The sequence below is a fragment of the Choloepus didactylus genome, chromosome 7, assembly GCF_015220235.1.
Source record: "Choloepus didactylus isolate mChoDid1 chromosome 7, mChoDid1.pri, whole genome shotgun sequence".
Taxonomy (NCBI): Eukaryota; Metazoa; Chordata; class Mammalia; order Pilosa; family Megalonychidae; genus Choloepus; species Choloepus didactylus.
Window position 1 is genome coordinate 150975141 of NC_051313.1, and position 18581 is coordinate 150993721.

Below are 18581 nucleotides of genomic sequence, written 5' to 3' on the forward strand. Positions count from 1 at the left end.
AGTTACTTAAAACAATGACTCCCGGTGCGAAATCGCTCGACAATTTGGCATCAAAAATAATCCGAAAATTGTGAGGGCAAACATGATTTAATAGCTTAGGGGACATCTTGCTCATCTCAGCTACATTCATGCATGTTGAAATTTATTTTTTTGCACCGATATTTCTACAACTGTCTGAAGGGACAAAATATTTCAATGTTAGCATATCAAACTAATGGCATGTAAGCGATAATGAAATATATTGAAACCTTCATGTCTAATGTACAATGACCTAGTTTGAAAGTAATTATGTATAATCAACAGACAAAAAATATTGGGAGACCCAACTGAAAATGTACCACAATATGATTTATTTATTAATTTATTTATTTAGGCGTTCAAAGTCCCTTGCCAGCCTCTTCTTGGAAACCAAACGGAATAAGGATGGTGGGAAAGGATTAGCAGACAAATTGAAAGACTTCAAGAAAAGCTTTCAACACAAAATGAGCTCCCTGTAAAAATAAAAATGTGCGGCACCATAATTTTAAATCGGTAAAGGGTGGTTAGCAAGAATGCCCGCCCGGCTTGTCCCGGGGGGGGGGGGTGCGCTGGGCAGAGGAGGGAAAGGGGTACAATGCTGGTGACAAACGCGTAAGGAAAGCAGATGAGATTGCGCCAAAAGCACTTGGTCCGGGTTTGCAGAAGGATTATTTCCAGCCTCGCTCTATCGCAAACCCCTCTCCTATAAGAAACTCGAGAAGAAAGGGTCTTTTCATCTACAAGATCTCAAACATGCGTTTTCACCTGGGAGCTCCGCAGAGCTGCGGCTTTGAAACTCAAGCTGAATAATGAAACCGTTAGAAGAGGGTAGCAGGGGCCCCTTGAATCACCCCGCGTGGCGCGGAGGCCCTGGAGCGGGTCTACACTCTCGGCACCGGCGCTACCTGAGCCACCATTCCGCGGCGCTGATGCATACACCTGCCGCAGTCTTTCGGCCCAGACGTGGTCACCTCCCCAAGGGCGGGGGCGCCCGGAAGACGGGACTCTGCCCAAGCTCTTTCTTTAATTTGCTGTGTGATCGTTCACCCTCGATGGTCTCTGCATCTGCAGGGCTCGACCCCACCCTGACTGGGGTCTGGGGAGCTCTGTCTGGAGATCCCAGGCTGGACGCAGGGGGTAGGGTGGGGGAGACTTGAGGGGACGGCTGGGTTTTTGTTCGCTCTACTTCTCTTTGAAAGCCCTTGCCAACCCCCGGCGGGAAAGGGAGGCGATGGCAGCTTGCTCCTGGTTCTGGGAGGTTCTCCCTCAACAGCTGAGGTTCCACTCGGCCACCGGAGCCCTGCTCTTTCGGCCTGTCTAGCCAGATTGAGAGAAGGAATCAGGTCATCGCGCAGACCGCCCACCTCCGATGGGGTGGGAGCTCCCTTCCACCCCTCGGGATAGCACAGCACAGGTTCCAGATCTGCAGCGGAAGTCTCTGCCCTTTTTCCCTATCCTCCCTGCCTCCAGCGTACGCACAGTCAGCCTTCTGTCACACTCACTCACGCGCGCGCGCGCATACATGCATGGAAAGTCACAAAGAACTCAGCCCCTTCCCCGCAGCCTCGAGGCTGCGGCTTTGGGAGGGAGTGTCGGGGCCCGCGTGTGCGCGTGGCTCTCCGTGCCGCAGTGTTAGGAACGTCCCCACCCCCGACCGCAGCACGAAGGCTGGCACCGCGCGACGACCTCCTCCGGGTTCCCTTCGGGTGGCGGCCGCCGCGGAGTCCGGCGCACCGCGCTGAGTGGGTTTGCTACCCACAGAACCCACCACCCCATTTCACCTGAGAAGCGCCGAGCCTACTGGGGGGTGGGCGGCAAGCGTGAGGTTTTAACCGCTGGGTTGCGGAACGCCTGCCAAGCTCTCGGAGTCCTTTGTTCCGCCGACAGCCCCGCCCCCGGGCCCCTACAGCGTTTCTGCCGGGATGACAGTCCACGCTCCGCAGCCGGCCACACCCACCCCATGGGCTCGCCCGGAACAAAGCCGACCCGTGGGGCGCAGTGGGGCTTGGTCCCAGGCCGGGCGCTCATGGACCCTTGGAGAGGGGCGGGATGGGGTGGATTGCCTGAGCCTTGGAGATCGCCTGAGCCCTGGAGGTTGCCGTCGCAGTTGACCGCAGTAAGCCAGAGGAAGCGGCCAGGACGCACAAAGGCTGCTGGGTCGCGGGTGTCCGGGGGTCGTGCCCCTCTGATCCCCGATACCCTGATCACACTCGACTTCCCTCTGGGGATACCTGTCCTCCCCCCGGCTCTGAATGGCGGGGCGTCGACGCCTGGCAGTCTTTGGCCTCCAGGGTGGGAAAGGGGCCGGTGGTCTCAGCGCGAGGTTGTGGGCTCCGGAGCTCGGGCAGTGGCCGAGGGTGACCTGGAATCCACGCCCACCTGCCGGCGCCGGGAGCACGGCGCGCTCGCTTATTCTCCGCGCATCTGTCCGCTTCTCCACCTGCCCCTCTCCCTCCACCTTCCAGGACCCAGTCTCCCCTCCCCTCCCCCCACCCCCACCTCAAGGACCTGCCAGCGCCGGTCGCCCCCTCCCCGCCGCTCACCCTCTCTCCGCTCTCCACACCCGGTTTCTCCAGCCCACCCCCCCAGCCCCCAACCCCCTCTCCCCCGCTTCTCTCCTTTCTCCCCAGCCCCAGACAATGCGCACGCCCCCCACCCCTCTCCCGGTCTGCACGCCCGCGCTGATTGGCCGCGGATAGAGGTGGTCCAGCCCCACGACTGTCCCCCGAGCTTCGAGCATTACGTCAGCCGGGCAGCAGAGCTCGACCGCGATGGAGACTGGGGGGCCTCAGGCTGGGGGCGCGGCCTTGAGCGGGCCGCCCCGCCCTCCTGGCATAAAGGACCGAGCCCGCGGGGACCCCGCCCTCAGCCTTCGCTACCCGAGCGCGGTCCGCATTCCCCCAGAGTGGGTGTGGGAGGGAGGCACGGACACCCCGACCGGCCACCGACCCGAGCCAGGAAGCAGATAGCGAGGCGCCATGCGTGAGATCGTGCACATCCAGGCCGGCCAGTGCGGCAACCAGATCGGCGCCAAGGTGGGCGCGCCGCGGGGGAAGGGGCCAGGGCCCGGCATGGGGAGGTGGGGGTGGGGGTGGGGTACCGAGCCGGGCGTTTTGTGCAGCCCGCGTGGGGCGTGGACCCCCTGAGCCGCTGGCCAGGGCTCAGGCGACCCTCCCTGGGTTTTTCTTCTCTTTGTGCGGCCATTCAGATAGGATCCCGGCCACCCTGGCCTTTCCCCCTCCTTCCTGCCGCCCCTTGCCCAGGCGGCTGTAGCTGGAGAGGGCGCGGGGCGTGTCTGAGAGGCTGTGCGCCCTCGTCGGGGTGGGAGGTGGGGTGGGGACTGGAGGTGGAGGAGTTCGGATTCGACTCGCTGGAACCGGAGTGGAGCTGCGGGGAGGAGGGGGGCGATTGTCTCGCTGGGGAAGGACGTGCTCTGAATGCCAAGTACCCTTCTGTGCTCCCTCCCCGCCCCCTCCTTTCGGGCACTGGCTCCCAGCTCTCGCGACCCGGGCCGCCGCCCTCGGCCGGGAACCCGCCGCGCGTGCGCGTGCCAAGGATCGCCAGGGGGCCGGGACCCAGGCCTCGCGCGGCGAGCAGCTGCCTGCGGGGAAAACGCCCCGTTTCTGCTTTCCGACCCTGGGAAACTCCAGCCCTGCAGGCTGGGCCCAAGGACACGCCGCCCTAAGAGCTCCTGAGAGGTTGGGTTGTTGGAACTGATGGGGGCTTTTTATTGTGAGGGATGTCTCTGGGGGTCGTGCGTGGTTCAGTGCAGCTCTTCTGTCTCAGTTTTGGGAGGTCATCAGCGATGAGCATGGCATCGACCCCACTGGCAGTTACCATGGCGACAGCGACCTGCAGCTGGAGAGAATCAATGTCTACTACAATGAAGCCACTGGTAATGGCCTTCACCGCCGCTGCCCCCCTTTTTCCGGGAGACTGACTCCAGGGTGTGGCCCCGGGGGAGAGGTGGACAAGGAGATTAGGATTCCCACTCTCACTGCGGTATTTCAGTGGGCTCCCCTGTCCCACAGTCTTGCCCTTGAGAAGCTGGTGGGGTGTCCCCCTTTGTTTGGGGGAACCGTAGTGCTGCAGGAAGGCAGCAGGGTGCCAAGTCCTTCTCTGCAGAGCTATTTGCCTGCAGGTTTCAGTCCTGCTTTTCTCCCCCACTATAGGTAACAAATACGTACCTCGGGCCATCCTGGTGGATCTGGAACCTGGCACGATGGACTCGGTCCGGTCCGGGCCATTTGGTCAGATCTTCAGGCCGGATAACTTCGTGTTCGGTATGTGACACGCATGGCTGATGGCCTTGTGGGGCTCTTTTTACTCTGGGCAGTGCAGGGTGGAGGGGTGGGGCGGCTGAACGGGAAGTATGAAGAACATGCGGTTGTATTCCAAATGTCTTAACAGAGGCTAGAAATAGATTTGCCTTTCAACTTCTAAGAGCCAGGTGTCTTAGCCTTCCTTATGTATAATTATTACTCCCGTGACCAATATTTTAACATCTGGGCATTTCAGTGATAACCCGGAATGATCTTATGGGAGGACGGATTCCTCGATCTACTTTAAAGGGTTAAAGTAAGAAGGAATTTAATCCCACCGCTGGTGATTTATGAAGTCTCTTTCCCTCTGGCAGGCCAGAGCGGTGCCGGGAATAACTGGGCAAAGGGCCACTACACAGAGGGAGCTGAGCTGGTGGACTCGGTCCTGGACGTGGTGAGGAAGGAGTCGGAGAGCTGCGACTGTCTCCAGGGCTTCCAGCTGACCCACTCTCTGGGGGGCGGCACGGGCTCGGGGATGGGCACGCTGCTCATCAGCAAGATCCGCGAGGAGTACCCCGACCGCATCATGAACACCTTCAGCGTCATGCCCTCGCCCAAGGTGTCGGACACGGTGGTGGAGCCCTACAACGCCACCCTCTCCGTCCACCAGCTGGTGGAGAACACGGACGAGACCTACTGCATCGACAACGAGGCCCTCTACGACATCTGCTTCCGCACCCTGAAACTGACCACCCCCACCTACGGGGACCTCAACCACCTGGTGTCGGCCACCATGAGCGGCGTCACCACCTGCCTGCGCTTCCCGGGCCAGCTGAACGCGGACCTGCGCAAGCTGGCGGTCAACATGGTGCCCTTCCCGCGCCTGCACTTCTTCATGCCCGGCTTCGCGCCCCTCACCAGCCGGGGCAGCCAGCAGTACCGGGCACTGACCGTGCCCGAGCTCACCCAGCAGATGTTCGACTCCAAGAACATGATGGCCGCCTGCGACCCCCGCCACGGCCGCTACCTGACGGTGGCCGCTATCTTCCGCGGCCGCATGTCCATGAAGGAGGTGGACGAGCAGATGCTGAACGTGCAGAACAAGAACAGCAGCTACTTCGTGGAGTGGATCCCCAACAACGTGAAGACGGCCGTGTGCGACATCCCGCCCCGGGGCCTCAAGATGTCAGCCACCTTCATCGGCAACAGCACGGCCATCCAGGAGCTGTTCAAGCGCATCTCGGAGCAGTTCACGGCCATGTTCCGGCGCAAAGCCTTCCTGCACTGGTACACGGGCGAGGGCATGGACGAGATGGAGTTCACCGAGGCCGAGAGCAACATGAATGACCTGGTGTCCGAGTACCAGCAGTACCAGGACGCCACGGCCGACGAGCAGGGCGAGTTCGAGGAGGAGGAGGGCGAGGATGAGGCGTGAGTGCAGGACTGAAAGCAGGTTAGGGTCAGATGTAGAAGGAAAGCAAGGGGGAGGGGGGCTTCCTGGTGAAAATACCCGGGCAGTGGAAAGAAAAAAGCATGGGCTACTGTAGGTGTGCGGGCCAGTTCTCTGGTGCTTCTCACTGTTGCCTGCCACTTTTCTTTGTGTGTGTGTGACATTTACATCGGTGTAACATTTGAGATATTTCTGAACTACTGTTGTAATGGCTAAAACCACATAAACATTTGTGTCTTTAATGATGCCCTCTTCTCTTTCTCTTACTTTTTCTCTTTATTGAGTTCTCCATTCTCAATTTAAGTGGAACTTGCAGAACATCTGACAATAAATGCTTCTTTTAACAAAGGGAGAGGTGAAGGCAAAGTTCAAATGAATTGACTCTTTCAGCATGGTAAAGTTGAACCCTCTACAATCATGCTGGATTTAAGATGGGAAATCCATCTAAATTTCAAAATTCCTTTAAATAAGGATTCTATTAGTCAGAAGCATGCCTGCTTCAAAGCACAGTAAGTGTCTTTCCATGGCAAAATCATATTATGCATTTATTTCCTTTACAAAAACATCTTTGACTATTGGTACATGCACACGTATACTGATACACAGAATATTGGTACATACACAAAATTCTGAAGGGTAGGGGGTGGAAAGTTGATTTTCCTTTCTCCTATCCTGTTCTCCCTCCTACACTTTTCCTCCCCGGAAGGCAACATTCTTATTGCTATCTTTCCTGTATCTTTGCAGAAATATTCTGTATATTTCCAAAACTATATGTTATTCACTTTTTCCTTGATACAAAAAACACTGTCCTTTTTTCACTTAACAGTGTGTCTTGAAGATACAGAGAGCATCCTCTTTTGAATGGATACATAGTATCCATTATGAGGTTGTATCATATTTTATCTACCCATATTCCTTACCAACAGCCAATTAGGATGCTTACAGTTTTCTCCAATAGGATGGTGCCATAATGGAGCCTTTTGTGCATACATCATTGAGCATATGAAAATAGTTATCCTGTAAATCCGTAAGTAGTCTTTTCCATCCAAGGGTAAATGATACCATGCCTTTTAAAATTAATGAAATTTTTCCTAAAAATGACCAGAGATTTATAAATAATTAGTGGACCAAAATTCTCAAGCATCTTTTCTTTCCAACAAAAAGGTTTATAGTACTCTACAAACTGTTTGGGCTGATGTTCATCTCATTTGAGCCTCTATGGAATTAGTAATTCCAGATTGTTAGACAATTTTACTTTAAATAAGCAGGCAATAATAATTTGCACAGTCCAGGTTCACAGGTGTTGCCATGTGCTTTATAGAACTTGGCAACTTGCTCAAAGTCACTTATCCAAGATATAACAGAGCTAGGATTTGAACCCAAGACTGACTATAGACTTGAACTCAATCACTAAAGAAGCCATGGGATGTCTGTCAATGATTTTCTGTTATGATTTTAGGCTTCTCCTGGGTAAATTATACCTTGTGAAAACAGTCCTGACTGCTGTGCTTTAATCTGTGTCATTCGGTATCTAATCTGGGGAAGAAAATAGAGTGCAAGTTAACAACAATGTACAAAAAAAAATCATAAAGAAAACTGTGGGGTTAAGATTTTTCTAATTTTTTAGACGAATCCAAAATTAGAAAAGTATAACTTTAAATCTGACTATATTTGTTTCATTCCACTTTACTATTTAAATGTTTTAAAAAAAGAAAGTTGAGGGGTCGGTAAGGGATTTCCATATTAAAGAAGCCAAGGTGTATTTGAAAAATGATTCCACAGAAACGCACAAGCAACAGCATTCTAAACATTGAGCAAATAAATTAGGTCTACCAAACGGCTCCCCTCATTGCAAAAGCATGCCAGTTCACTTTCCAAGTATCACAAATCCCAAACCTTTACCAAACAAGGCACAAGAACGAAAAACTTCAGCTCCAGTTTTCTATACTTACTGGTGCATTCCTGCTAGCCTGTGTAAAGCTTCCAACAACCTAACTGAAAGGTGACATTGGTTTCAAATGCCCTGAGTACTTGAGTCAGCTGCCAGGGTCCCCTGGAACTCTCTTGGCCACTCATTGCCCACAACCTGTCAGACAAATGACCAATAAGTTTGGAGAAGAGCGGACACTGCCAACTGCTTCCTGGCATACTGGAAGTGCTGTGCTTCCTTTTTCCACCTCCTGAGAAGGGCAGGCGGGTGCCCCACAGGCCAGCCTGCTCACAGCTCAGCAGGCCATCGTCTGCACACTGCTCAGGCTTATTTGGAGCTGGACTGGACAGCCAAGAGATGCCCGCAAGCTTCCAGAACCACAGCAGTACACTCTAGACAGGAAATTCTTATATAGGAAAATAGTCCCAGATCGGGGACATGCTGATTCCAATCTAGATGAAGAGATGACATCTTGGAACCATGCATTCCCTTTGTATCTCTACCATTGTGCAATGGGATTTGGCAGTGGAGGTGGGGTTGGGATGTATGTGTGTCCTTTGTATCTTTACCGTTATAGAATGGGATTTGGGGGTGAGGTGGGGTTGTATGTGTGTGACTGTGTGTGTGTGTGTTTGTTTTCAACATTTCCCAAAGAAAATGTTCTATCCTCCCTAATGTGACACCAAAGAGAATATTCACTGCAGGCAGGTATCGTACCCCATGGGATGTGATGCAGGATTCACAGGTTGGGGTTAGGGTGGAGGATGTGCAGTCACTCTGAGGTCATCCTGGGAGTTGGAGAAGAAACTGGAACCCTAATATGCTTCTGTACTTCTAATCAGTCCCAGAGAGGATCTAAGGCTGTTAGGCTTCCCATTGGATTACTAAAAATGTATTACACTCAAATTTGAACTAAAAGCACCCTTAAGAGAGCATCTAGTTCAACCTTAGTTCGTAAGTAAGGAAACCGAGCTTAGAGACCTGTCGAAGACCCCAGAACTCTTCCTGCACACGTCAGATCTTGGATCCAGCATTCTTTTCTCTATAACTGCATCTCCCTGGTCCCTTGAGGACTGTGAAGAAGGGAAAGATCCATCTCTGGCTTCAAGGGAAAATCCAAAGGTTTGTGTCGGGCCACAGCTCACCCTTTGCAGATGGGTTGGACGCAGACAGAATGCCAAGCCTTGTTAGAGGCAAAAGGGGTCACTTTCCCATGGGATGTTGCCTTTCCCGGTTCTAAATTAAGGATGTGATGCCTTAATGCAATTATGGTTGTGAGAAGATGGTTCTATTGTGGGATATTTAATTGAGAAAATGAGTAGGAAGTTAACCAAAACTGTTTGGAGTTCCTCTTTTACACACCCCCACTTTAGTGAAGTCATGACTTGTACAACAGACAAAACTACTTGAAGACATCTACAATGATGATCTTTTCCCAGTGTGTGTCCTATTTTGAGGCCATGCTTTGCTAACTGTGCTTCAAACTTGAGCCATTCATTGAAAAATATGAAATTAATCTTTGTGTCTTAAAGGCTTTCCCCCTACCTCCCCCGCCCCTTGTGTTCATCGTAAGGCATGTTTGCTGACACATGCCCAGAACAGCTTATTTTGGCACAGTCTATTTCACCCAAAATGCCTCATAGTCATTTTTTTCCCTTTTAATTGAAATATAATTTACTCATCGTAAAATTCACCACTTAAAAGTGTACGATTCAGTGAGCTTCAGTATATTCTCAGAATGGTACAACCATCACCACTATGTAATTCCAGAACATTATCATCACCCCCAAAAGAAACCCCTCAGCCCCTAGCAACCACTAATCTTTCTGTCTATGGATTTATCTATTCTAGACATTTCATATAAATGAGATCATATCATTTGTGGCATTTGGTGTCTGGCTTATTTCACTTAGCATGTTTTCTGGGGCCCTCCATGTTGTAGCATGTATCAAAACTCCATTCCTTTTTATCGCCAAATAATATTCTAGCTCTTGGATTTTGTTCATCCATTGTTTATCATATGGATTTTGTTTATTCACTCACCAGTTGATGGACATATGGGTTGTTTCTACTTTTTGGCTATTAGGCCATAATGCTATGATGAACCTCCATGCACAGATTTTTGTGTGTGTGGACATGTTTTCATTTCTCTTGGGTTTATACCTAGGAGTGTAATTGCTGGGTCATGTGGTAACTCTATGTTCACAGTCTTTTGACTTCTACCTAAGGTTGTATACCCTCTCAGATTTGCTTGGAAGGCAAAAAGGGAATGAAATCAGCTATGTCTTAGGGATTTGTGCCTTAGAATCAGAGAGTCTTAGAAATGGAGGGAACTGTAGAGATCTTCCAATATGACCCCACCAGTTTACAAATGAGGAAACTAAGACCCCACTATCAATGTTCCTAGGTTACTGCACCAGTTAGCATTGATGTTCTGCTTCTAACAACAGTGGTTTATGGTTATTTTTTTTTCCAGTCCAGGTTGGGTAGCTCCACAATTCCCCCAGTGCTCCAGACTCCTATCCTTTTCCTCTTCCAGTCACTGTGGGTGGCTTTCACCCCCAGGTTCTCAGGTGACAAAGTGGCCACTGTGGCTCCAGTGCTTATATCTGGGTTCCAGGTAAGGAGGAGGAAGGCACTGTCCCAGGAGGCCCCCAATGACCTGTGCTTACACTTCATTGGCTTCTCTTTTTCATAAGGGACCCTGAGGGATTTGGTCTTTTAGCTGGAAATATTATTCCTATCAACAATTTAGAGGTTCTGTTAGGAAGGAAGGAGTGAAGAATGCACATTGAATGGGCAACCAGTAGTATCTCCCATGATTAGAGAGTGACGAAAAAGCAACAGATCTCTTAGCTCCTCTTCCAGTGCCCTCTGTAAACATAAGTTTGCAAAATATTCCAAAAAGCGGTGCTCATTTTCAAAAACAGAGAAGTAAAGTCTTAATGAACAATCTCTGAATCAAAATTTCTGGATGAAAATGTTTATTCTTTTTACTTTGAGTCCTTTCTAGCTTTTAGTCAATTGATAACACACACTCAGGACTTCTAGGGAAAATTCTTTAAATGACTCACAATGAAATGTTCATGGCAGGTATGTCCACCACATTCCCATGGTGGTACAGTCAGTGCCTGTTATCTACACAGCTATATGGTCACCTGGAAACATGAGCAACACTATCATAATGCTGCTTTCCAGTGGCTGCTGAAACAAATGACAATAAAACAATAGAAACATATTCTCGCACAGTTCTGGAGAGAGGAAATCTGAAACCAAGCTCCTTCTGAAGGCTCTAGGGAAGAATCGTTTCATGCCTCTTCTAGCTTCTGGTGGTTTGCTGGCATCCTTGGCCTTCCTTGGCTTGCAGCTGCAGCCCTTCAATCTCCACTCTGTCATCCCCTAGCATTCTCCCCTCCTCTGTGTATCTCTGTGTCCACATTTCCCTATTCTTATAAGGACGCTAGTCATGTTTGATTTAGGGCCCACCATAATCCCTTATGAACTCAACTTGATTATATCTGCAAGGACCCAATTTCCAAATAAGGTCACGTTCACAGGTTCACGTAGACTTGAATTATGGGGGGACCCATTCAACCCCATACGAAAGGATATGCTGATCACGAATATTTATTGGCTAAAGCAATATGATATTTTTCTTGAATGTGCTCACAGTGATCGGCAAAACTGGTCACCGAGGAGGAAGGATCACAGCTACCCTGGTGAACTGGGCAGCAGGAGAGGCACCAGGGCACACGCTGGACCCTGCCCAGGATGAGATTGGGTAGATGCCAGGGACAGAGGCAAATCGAAGTTCCAAGGGTCAGGCAGTGCCAGGGAATCTGTGGGATGTCCACAGCCAGGAGCTGAGAATCCAGGAGGTCAGCCGAGAAGGAATAGCCTTCAGAGGTTAAAGCAGGAAAATCCAAGCATTTGGCAGGTCAGATCATTCAAAGATGAAGCTCTGAGGAGCAAATGCTACCTATGTGAGCCAGAATCCTGATAAGCAACTTGTCAGTTTCTGCTTTCTTTTAAATCGCTGTGGGTAGATAGGCTTGATGTCAGGATCTTGGTTTGCAGGAAAGGGGAAGGGAACCAACATTTCTACATGGTTCCTCTGTGCAAGGTGCTTTTCTATAGAGCCTACAGTGTGGGACAGAGAGAAATCTCAGCTTTTCATTTTGTTAACTTTGGGAACTTTAACAATTCCCTTCACCTGTCTACATCCCTTTGTAAAATAGAGATGTTGATGTCTGCTTGTAGAGTGATTTAAATGGCATTCAGACATGCTAGTGATTAGAAAAGTAATAATAGCCAGCATATTGAACACATAACTGTTACGTGTTTACATTATTTACCCCTCACAGGAATATGGTATAGCATGGTATAGTTGATTGTGTCCAAAATCAACTCAAAACTTGCTTATGAAAGGAGTGCGGTGGATTGAATTATATACCCCAATTTAGTCCTGGTCTGCGTTCCAGTGGGTGTGAACCTATTGTACCTGTGCTCTCTTAAAGATTTTATTTTAAAGTGTGGCCCTCATCAGATTACTGCACTATGCAGAAGAAATTCAGACATAGTGCAAGAAAGCTGCAGGGAGTTGCTAGAAGCTAGAAGTCTGTGGGAAGCTAGAAGAGAAAAGAGAGGACGTAGCCATGTAACAGGAAAGCCAAGGAACCCTAGGCTTGCTGGCCAGCTGGAATTCTGCTGACCATGTGGGAAGCAAGTCGTCCGGCCTCTGAATCCATGAATCAATAAATAAATTCTTGTTGTTTAAGCCCAAACCGATTTGTGGTATTTGTGATCGCAGCCTACGAAAACTAAGACAAGAAGTACGGAGGGAAATTACTGGCTCACATAATTGAAAAGTTCAGGGGCACATCTTTCAGATTCCGTCATGGCTACTTCTGGAGCCTTAAATTGTGGGGTCAGAAATTTCTCCCTTTTTAGAACTCTCTCAGCTCTGTGTTCCTCCGTTTTGACTTCATTCTTTGGCAGGATCTCCTCACAAGGTGACAACTTCAGGCTCATCTCACCCTTATTGCTACAGAACCAGAGAAAAGAAGGACCCAGTTTGGGATGGCCTGTGTCACGTGCCCACCCTTGTGTCGAGGTGGGTGAGGACAGGCATGGGTTTTGCAGCCTCCTTAGCCAGAGAACTGACCAATACTGAAAGAACTCGGGCTGAGGTTAAGTAACTTGTCTCCAAATCATTTCGCTCTTAAGAGAAGGAACGGATATAAACTCTGGGCTTTCTGGCTCCAAAGTGCATGATGCTTGCAATATAACACCCAAAATGTGATTACAGCCAGTTGAAAGAGGATATCCAGTGCAGCAGCTGAGGGTGAAGCCCCGATTCAGAGACAGGCAAATCTTCAGTGGTTCCATCTTGCCTATAAGGATCAAGTCTAAAATCCTTGGTCAGGCGTTTAAGGTGTTTGGCCGTCTGACATGCCCCCTTACCTCTTAGTCCTCTCTTATTACTCTCTGTATGAAACAGAAAAGACTGTACTGAATTGTCCTTCTCCCACTGTCATCGATGCATATGCCATTCTCCCCACTCTAGAATATCCAACTTCACTTCCCTTCCTTCCCCAATCTCCTCAGCTTAAGTCAAGATAAGTTTCTGCCTTTTCTGAGAAATTTTTCTGTACTCCAATGCACATTCTTTACAGCTTTGTTATAATAAGGGCAAACTCCTAGGAGTCAGGCAATCTGAGTTCTTGTCCTGACATTTTCACTTCACTGTTAGCTATTGTCTGTTGGCTCCCTACTATGAATATACATATATATATATATATATTCTTTTTTTATTAGAGAAGTTGTGAGTTACAAAATTATCATGCATACAATATAGGATTCCCATATACCACTCTGTTATTAATACCTTGCATTGATGTGAAACATTTTTTACAATTGATGAAAGCACATTTTTATAATTACACTATTAACTATAGTCCATGGTTTAACTTAGGGTTCACTGTTTCTGTCATGAAGTTCTATGGGTTTTTAAAAAAGACTTATTCTAGTAACATATATACAAACTAAAATTTCCCCCTTTTAACCACTTTCAAATGTGAATTCGGTGCTGTTAATTACATTCACAATTTGTGCTACCATCACCACCATCCATTATCAAACTGAATATTTTTAAATCCCATTTTTATCTTCACTATTGGCTTATTTGTGACACCTCTTTATGGTGTCACAAATGCTCTAGAGTTTATAATATGCATCTTTAGTTTATCACACTCTACTTTTAACTAATCTGATAACCACTTTGTACATAGTATAAAAACCTTACAAAATTACCCCTCTTTTCTTCCAAGCTCCTATGACCATACTTTATTTCCATATATGTTGAGTCCCCACAATATGTTATTACTGCTTTTGATTTAAGCAGTTATCATTTTAAGAGATTAAAAATTAAGAAAAATATGTTTATTCACATCTTACCATTTCAAGTCTCTTCATTTATTTGGATGGATCCACATTTCCTTCTACCTGAAAAACTTCCTTTATCATTTCTTATAGTGCAGGTCTGCTGGCAATGAATATCTTAGCTTTTCTTTGGCTGAAAAAGTCATTATTTTGCCTAATTTTGAAGATGTTTTCTCTGGATATAGTATTTTAGATTAACAATTTGTTTTCCACCAGCACTTTAAAATTGTCATTTCATTGTCCCCTTACTTGCTCTGCGTAAGATAAGAAATCACCTGTTATTATCAGCTGTGTTCTCCTGTATGTAATGTTTTATTTTTCTTTCTGGTTGCTTTAAAGATGATCTCTTTATTGTTATTTTCCAGCAATTTTAATATGATGTGCCTTGGTGTGGTTTCCTTTAAGTTTATTCATTTTTGGGTTCATGTGAGTTTATAGTTTTCACCAAATTCATGAAATTTTCCACCATAATTTCTTAAACTAATTTTCTGCCCCTTCACCCTCTTCTGGGATACCAATTACATGTATTTTAGATTTCTTCCTCACAGCTTACTGGTTATCTGTTCATTTGTTGTTCAGTCATTTTTTCTGTCTTTGCTTTAATGTTTCTGCTGCTTTATCTTCAAGTTCATTGATCTTTTCTGCAGTGTTTAACTGCTGTTAATCTCATACAGGTATTCTTCATCTCCGATATTATATGTTTAATCTCTAGTAGTTCTATTTGGGTCTTTAAGTTTTCCATTTCTCTCATCTTCATATTCATGTTTTCCTTTACCTTCTTGAATGTATGGAGCATGTTTACACTAGTTGTTTTATGGTCCTTGCCCATTGATTACATTATCCCCACAATTTCTAGGTCTATTTCTATTGATTTTCTTCCTGGTTATGAGCCATATTTTTCTGCTTCTTAGTAATTTTTGAATGGATGCTAGACATTGTGAATTTTATGTTGTTGAGTGCTGGATTTTGTTGTAGTCCTTTAAATATTGTGGAGATTTGTTCTGGCACCCAGTTATGCTGCTTGGAATCAGTTGGATCCTTTTGAAACTTGCCTTTAAGTTTTGCTGGGGAAGGTCCAAAGTAAACTTTGGTACAGAGATAATAACATCCAACTATTAATGAATTCCCTTAAACATTGTGAGGTGATATTACACATCATGAGGTGTTTCCATTCTGGCTGAAAGGAACACAAATTATTCCCAGGCCTGTGTGAGTGCTAGGAGTTCTTTGGTCTGTTGCTTTGGTAGTTTCTTATCTGGCATGTGTGTATCAGTTCTCAACCAAAGTCTCTAGAGAAATTCTCTGCAGATTTCTAAAACTCTCTCTCTCTCTGTGCAGTTCCTTATACCTTCATATTCTTTACTGCAATTCTGGCTGACGTGAGCTCTCTGACTTCTGATTTCTCTCTCCTCAATTCAGTGAGGCCCCCAGGCTCTGTTTGGGTTCCCCAGCCTAGAGAGCAAATTGGGGTGTTCTCGTTTGCTAATGCTGCTGGAAAGCAAAACACCAGAAATGGATCGGCTTTTATAAAGGGGGTTTATTTGGTTACACAGTTACAGTCTTAAGGCCATAAAGTGTCCAAGGTAACTCATCAACAATCGGGTACCTTCACCCGAGGATGGCCAGTGGTATCCGGAAAACCTTTGTTAGCTGGGAAGGCACGTGGCTGGCATCTGCTGCAAGTTCTGGTTTCAAAATGGCTTTCTCCCAGGACGTTCCTCTCTAGGCTGCAGTTCCTCTTCAAAATGTCACTCTTAGTTGCTCTTGGGGCATTTGTCCTCTCTTAGCTTCTCTGGAATGAAAGTCTGCTTTCAATGTCTGTCTTCACACTGCAGCTCCCCTCTGAGCTCCTGTGCTTTCTTCAAAGTGTCCCTCTTGGCTGTGGCAAGCTCGCTCCTTCTGTCTGAGCTTATATAGTGCTCCAGTAATCAAGGTCCACGCTGAATGGGTGGGGCCACACCTCCATGGAATTATCTCATCAGAGTTATCACCTACAGTTGGGTGGGTCACATCTCCATGGAAACACTCAAGGGATGCCAATCTAATCAGCACTAAAATGTCTGCCCTACAAGAATGTATCAAAGAATATGGCTTTTTGGGGGGAACATAATACATTCAAACCGGCACATAAGGCAATAGTATGGTGACCCCATCTTGTTTCCCTTTTCTCAGGGTTCCCTAGCATTCATTGTCTGATGTTCAATGTCCTGAGAACCACTGTTTAACACATTTTGCCCAAGTTTTTAGTTGTTTCAGACAGGAGGGTAAATCCAGTTTCTGTTGCTCCATCTTGACTGAAAGCAGAAGTCCCTTCTTTATTTCCTTTTCAAGGAAATATTTTTCTTTCGTTCCATCTACTATCTCTCTTACAGAAATGTCTGTCCAGTTAATTTGCACTTCTATTCCCTATAGTTCAGACTCCATTTATGATATTTTTCTATGTTTATACCTCTTTTCTGAGTTCTTTTGCCATTTTGCAAATCTTCCTTTTCTCCAAGAATCTATTTCAGAGCTTTCCTAATTTTATTTGTTCTTTCGTATCTCTTATCCTTTCCTTGATTTTTTAAGTTATTTTTAAATTTTAGGTTACCATTTTCATCCGTTTGGAAGCCTTGTCTTCCTGGCAAGCTTTCATCATCTGTACAGACATTATTCTGTTCCTTATTCTTCTTTTTCAATTAATAATTTTGCATGGGATTTGATTGTGATCCTTTTCTATTGTTCATTTTTAAGCCAAATGATATTGTCTGTAGTTTTAGGAGGATGAGTTAGATCAGCATAGTTTTAAGAGCTCTTCGGCTGTTTCCAAAAAGTGTTTTTTTAAAAAACTGGCCTACTTCCTAAGATCAACTTCAATGTTCCCTCCCTCATTCTTATCGGAACCTTCTCTTTCCTTTGCCCCTATTAATCTTACCCTATTTATTTTGGAATCTACTTCCAGCAGTTTTTCCACATTGCAAGGCTTGTTCTGAAAGACAATGTTGATTTTCTTAGTTTGAGAGTTCCTAGTGTTAGTTTCTTGGTCTGGTTTTTTTAGGGGGATGTGCTGATGGCAGGACAGGGAAGGATGGTTAAAGGAGATTCAAAATGATGATCCCATTGCTACAGTCATCAAGTATCCCAGAAACAGGTCATTTCTAAAGGCTTTTATAGTTCCACTGTCTGTGTTTCTATTTCATTACCCATTTACTTTATGGGCATCTGCTGCGTGTGTGACACTATACTAAAGGTACAAATATGAGTAAACATACTCTAGCCTCTAAGTTTTTTCCAGACCATTGTAGGAGACAAATGTAAATACAACTAAGGACACTCAGGCTGTAAATGCCATGAAGACGCTCTGGAAACATAGAGAGGACATCAGTAACTCTCACTGGTCTGGGATCAGGACAGCATTCATGGAGGAATCCACCTTTACACCCCACCCCACCCCCAAACTAGAAAGTCTAATGCAATTCACATCATAATAAGAATCAGGCTTCTTGTAGGAGGATGGACTGATTGAAACAATGGCCCTGAAAATAGCCAAGATACGTTATTAAAGAAAATGCAGTGATTTAATCAGTACTATCTCCTTCACAGAACTTCATGTTTTCATCATCTGCATTAGCCCAGCCTTTTTTTCCTTCTTCTTCTTTATTTGCTTTCCTCTTGCCCTAGCAATTTTGGCAGGTCTTTGGGATGAAGAGGGCATGACAGTTGCATGGTACTCATCCTATCGCTTCCTCTCCATGGGAAACACACCAGATTACAGCTTTCCATTCTGGTGCTGAAAGAGGAGTCCTGCCGTGAACTTCTCTGCATTCCTGACCCTTGATGTGCACCCGGCCCTTCCCCATGGATAGGTGGACTGGCTGGCATCTTATCTTGATTGGCATCACTCCTCTTTGCTTGGGAATTCTCATAAAAAGCCAAGGGGCTGATGTGTGTGTTGGCATGGGAGCATGGCAGGCTGCCATCTGCCCAGTTTCTACCCAGCACAGTCTCTGTGGGCAGATCTTCGTTATAGACTACTGTCTATCTTCTGTTCATCAGGACCTTTTTTTTTTTTTTTTTTTTTGAGTGTTGAATCCCGCAATCAGCTCACTTTAGAAAATTTACAGAGATGTAGAAGATGTGGTTCTCTTTTGCAGCTTACAGTATTTCCTTGGTCCATACTGCTCACAGAATCAGAGGTTTGCCAGTAACTCCCAGAGTAAGGAGGGTGCAAGCTAAAGAAGGTCTTCTATTTTAGCCTGAGTAATGGCCACTCAGCAGGAGGACCCCGCAAAGGGCAAACACAGCCCACAACTGGAAAAGGTAGAGGATTCAGAGTCAGGAGCAAAGGGACAAGCAGCCTTCCCACTGCCCCTTACCGTGCCCTTTGGGTACCTGTCATCCCCTACACTGGATTCCTTCACTCCTACCCTGTCCTTGAGATAAGCCCTTGTGGGACTCCCACTGCTTCTAGCCTCCAGGGGTTCACTGGCACCCCCAATTC

General features: G+C 46.9%; 2 protein-coding genes across 2 annotated transcripts; both read left to right on the forward strand.

Moving 5' to 3' along the window:
• The first annotated feature begins 1387 nt into the window (after positions 1 to 1387).
• Positions 1388 to 2767, forward strand: LOC119540853. The gene is made up of 3 exons (XM_037844755.1): positions 1388 to 1489; positions 1679 to 2134; positions 2649 to 2767. Exons 1-3 carry the CDS (start codon positions 1388 to 1390, stop codon positions 2715 to 2717), a joined length of 627 nt encoding a protein of 208 aa, XP_037700683.1. The 3' UTR covers positions 2718 to 2767.
• A 107-nt stretch (positions 2768 to 2874) lies between these two features.
• LOC119539242 (tubulin beta-2B chain) lies at positions 2875 to 7223 on the forward strand. Its single transcript, XM_037842597.1, has 4 exons — positions 2875 to 3053; positions 3805 to 3913; positions 4191 to 4301; positions 4655 to 7223. The coding sequence occupies exons 1-4, from the start codon at positions 2997 to 2999 to the stop codon at positions 5713 to 5715; spliced, it is 1338 nt and encodes a 445-aa protein (XP_037698525.1). The 5' UTR covers positions 2875 to 2996; the 3' UTR covers positions 5716 to 7223.
• The last annotated feature ends 11358 nt before the right edge of the window (positions 7224 to 18581 follow it).

What these genes read in the sequence shown, in the direction of transcription:
- LOC119539242 (XM_037842597.1), top strand. Translation starts at nt 2,997, where the DNA reads ATGCGTGAGATCGTGCACATCCAGGCCGGCCAGTGCGGCAACCAGATC. An exon ending in CTACTACAATGAAGCCACTG is followed by an intron (nt 3,914 to 4,190) that starts GTAATGGCCTTC and finishes CCCCCACTATAG; the next exon opens with GTAACAAATACGTACCTCGG. An exon ending in GCCGGATAACTTCGTGTTCG is followed by an intron (nt 4,302 to 4,654) that starts GTATGTGACACG and finishes TCCCTCTGGCAG; the next exon opens with GCCAGAGCGGTGCCGGGAAT.
- LOC119540853 (XM_037844755.1), top strand. Translation starts at nt 1,388, where the DNA reads ATGGGGTGGGAGCTCCCTTCCACCCCTCGGGATAGCACAGCACAGGTT. An exon ending in CTATCCTCCCTGCCTCCAGC is followed by an intron (nt 1,490 to 1,678) that starts GTACGCACAGTC and finishes CCCCGACCGCAG; the next exon opens with CACGAAGGCTGGCACCGCGC. An exon ending in TGCCGTCGCAGTTGACCGCA is followed by an intron (nt 2,135 to 2,648) that starts GTAAGCCAGAGG and finishes CTTTCTCCCCAG; the next exon opens with CCCCAGACAATGCGCACGCC.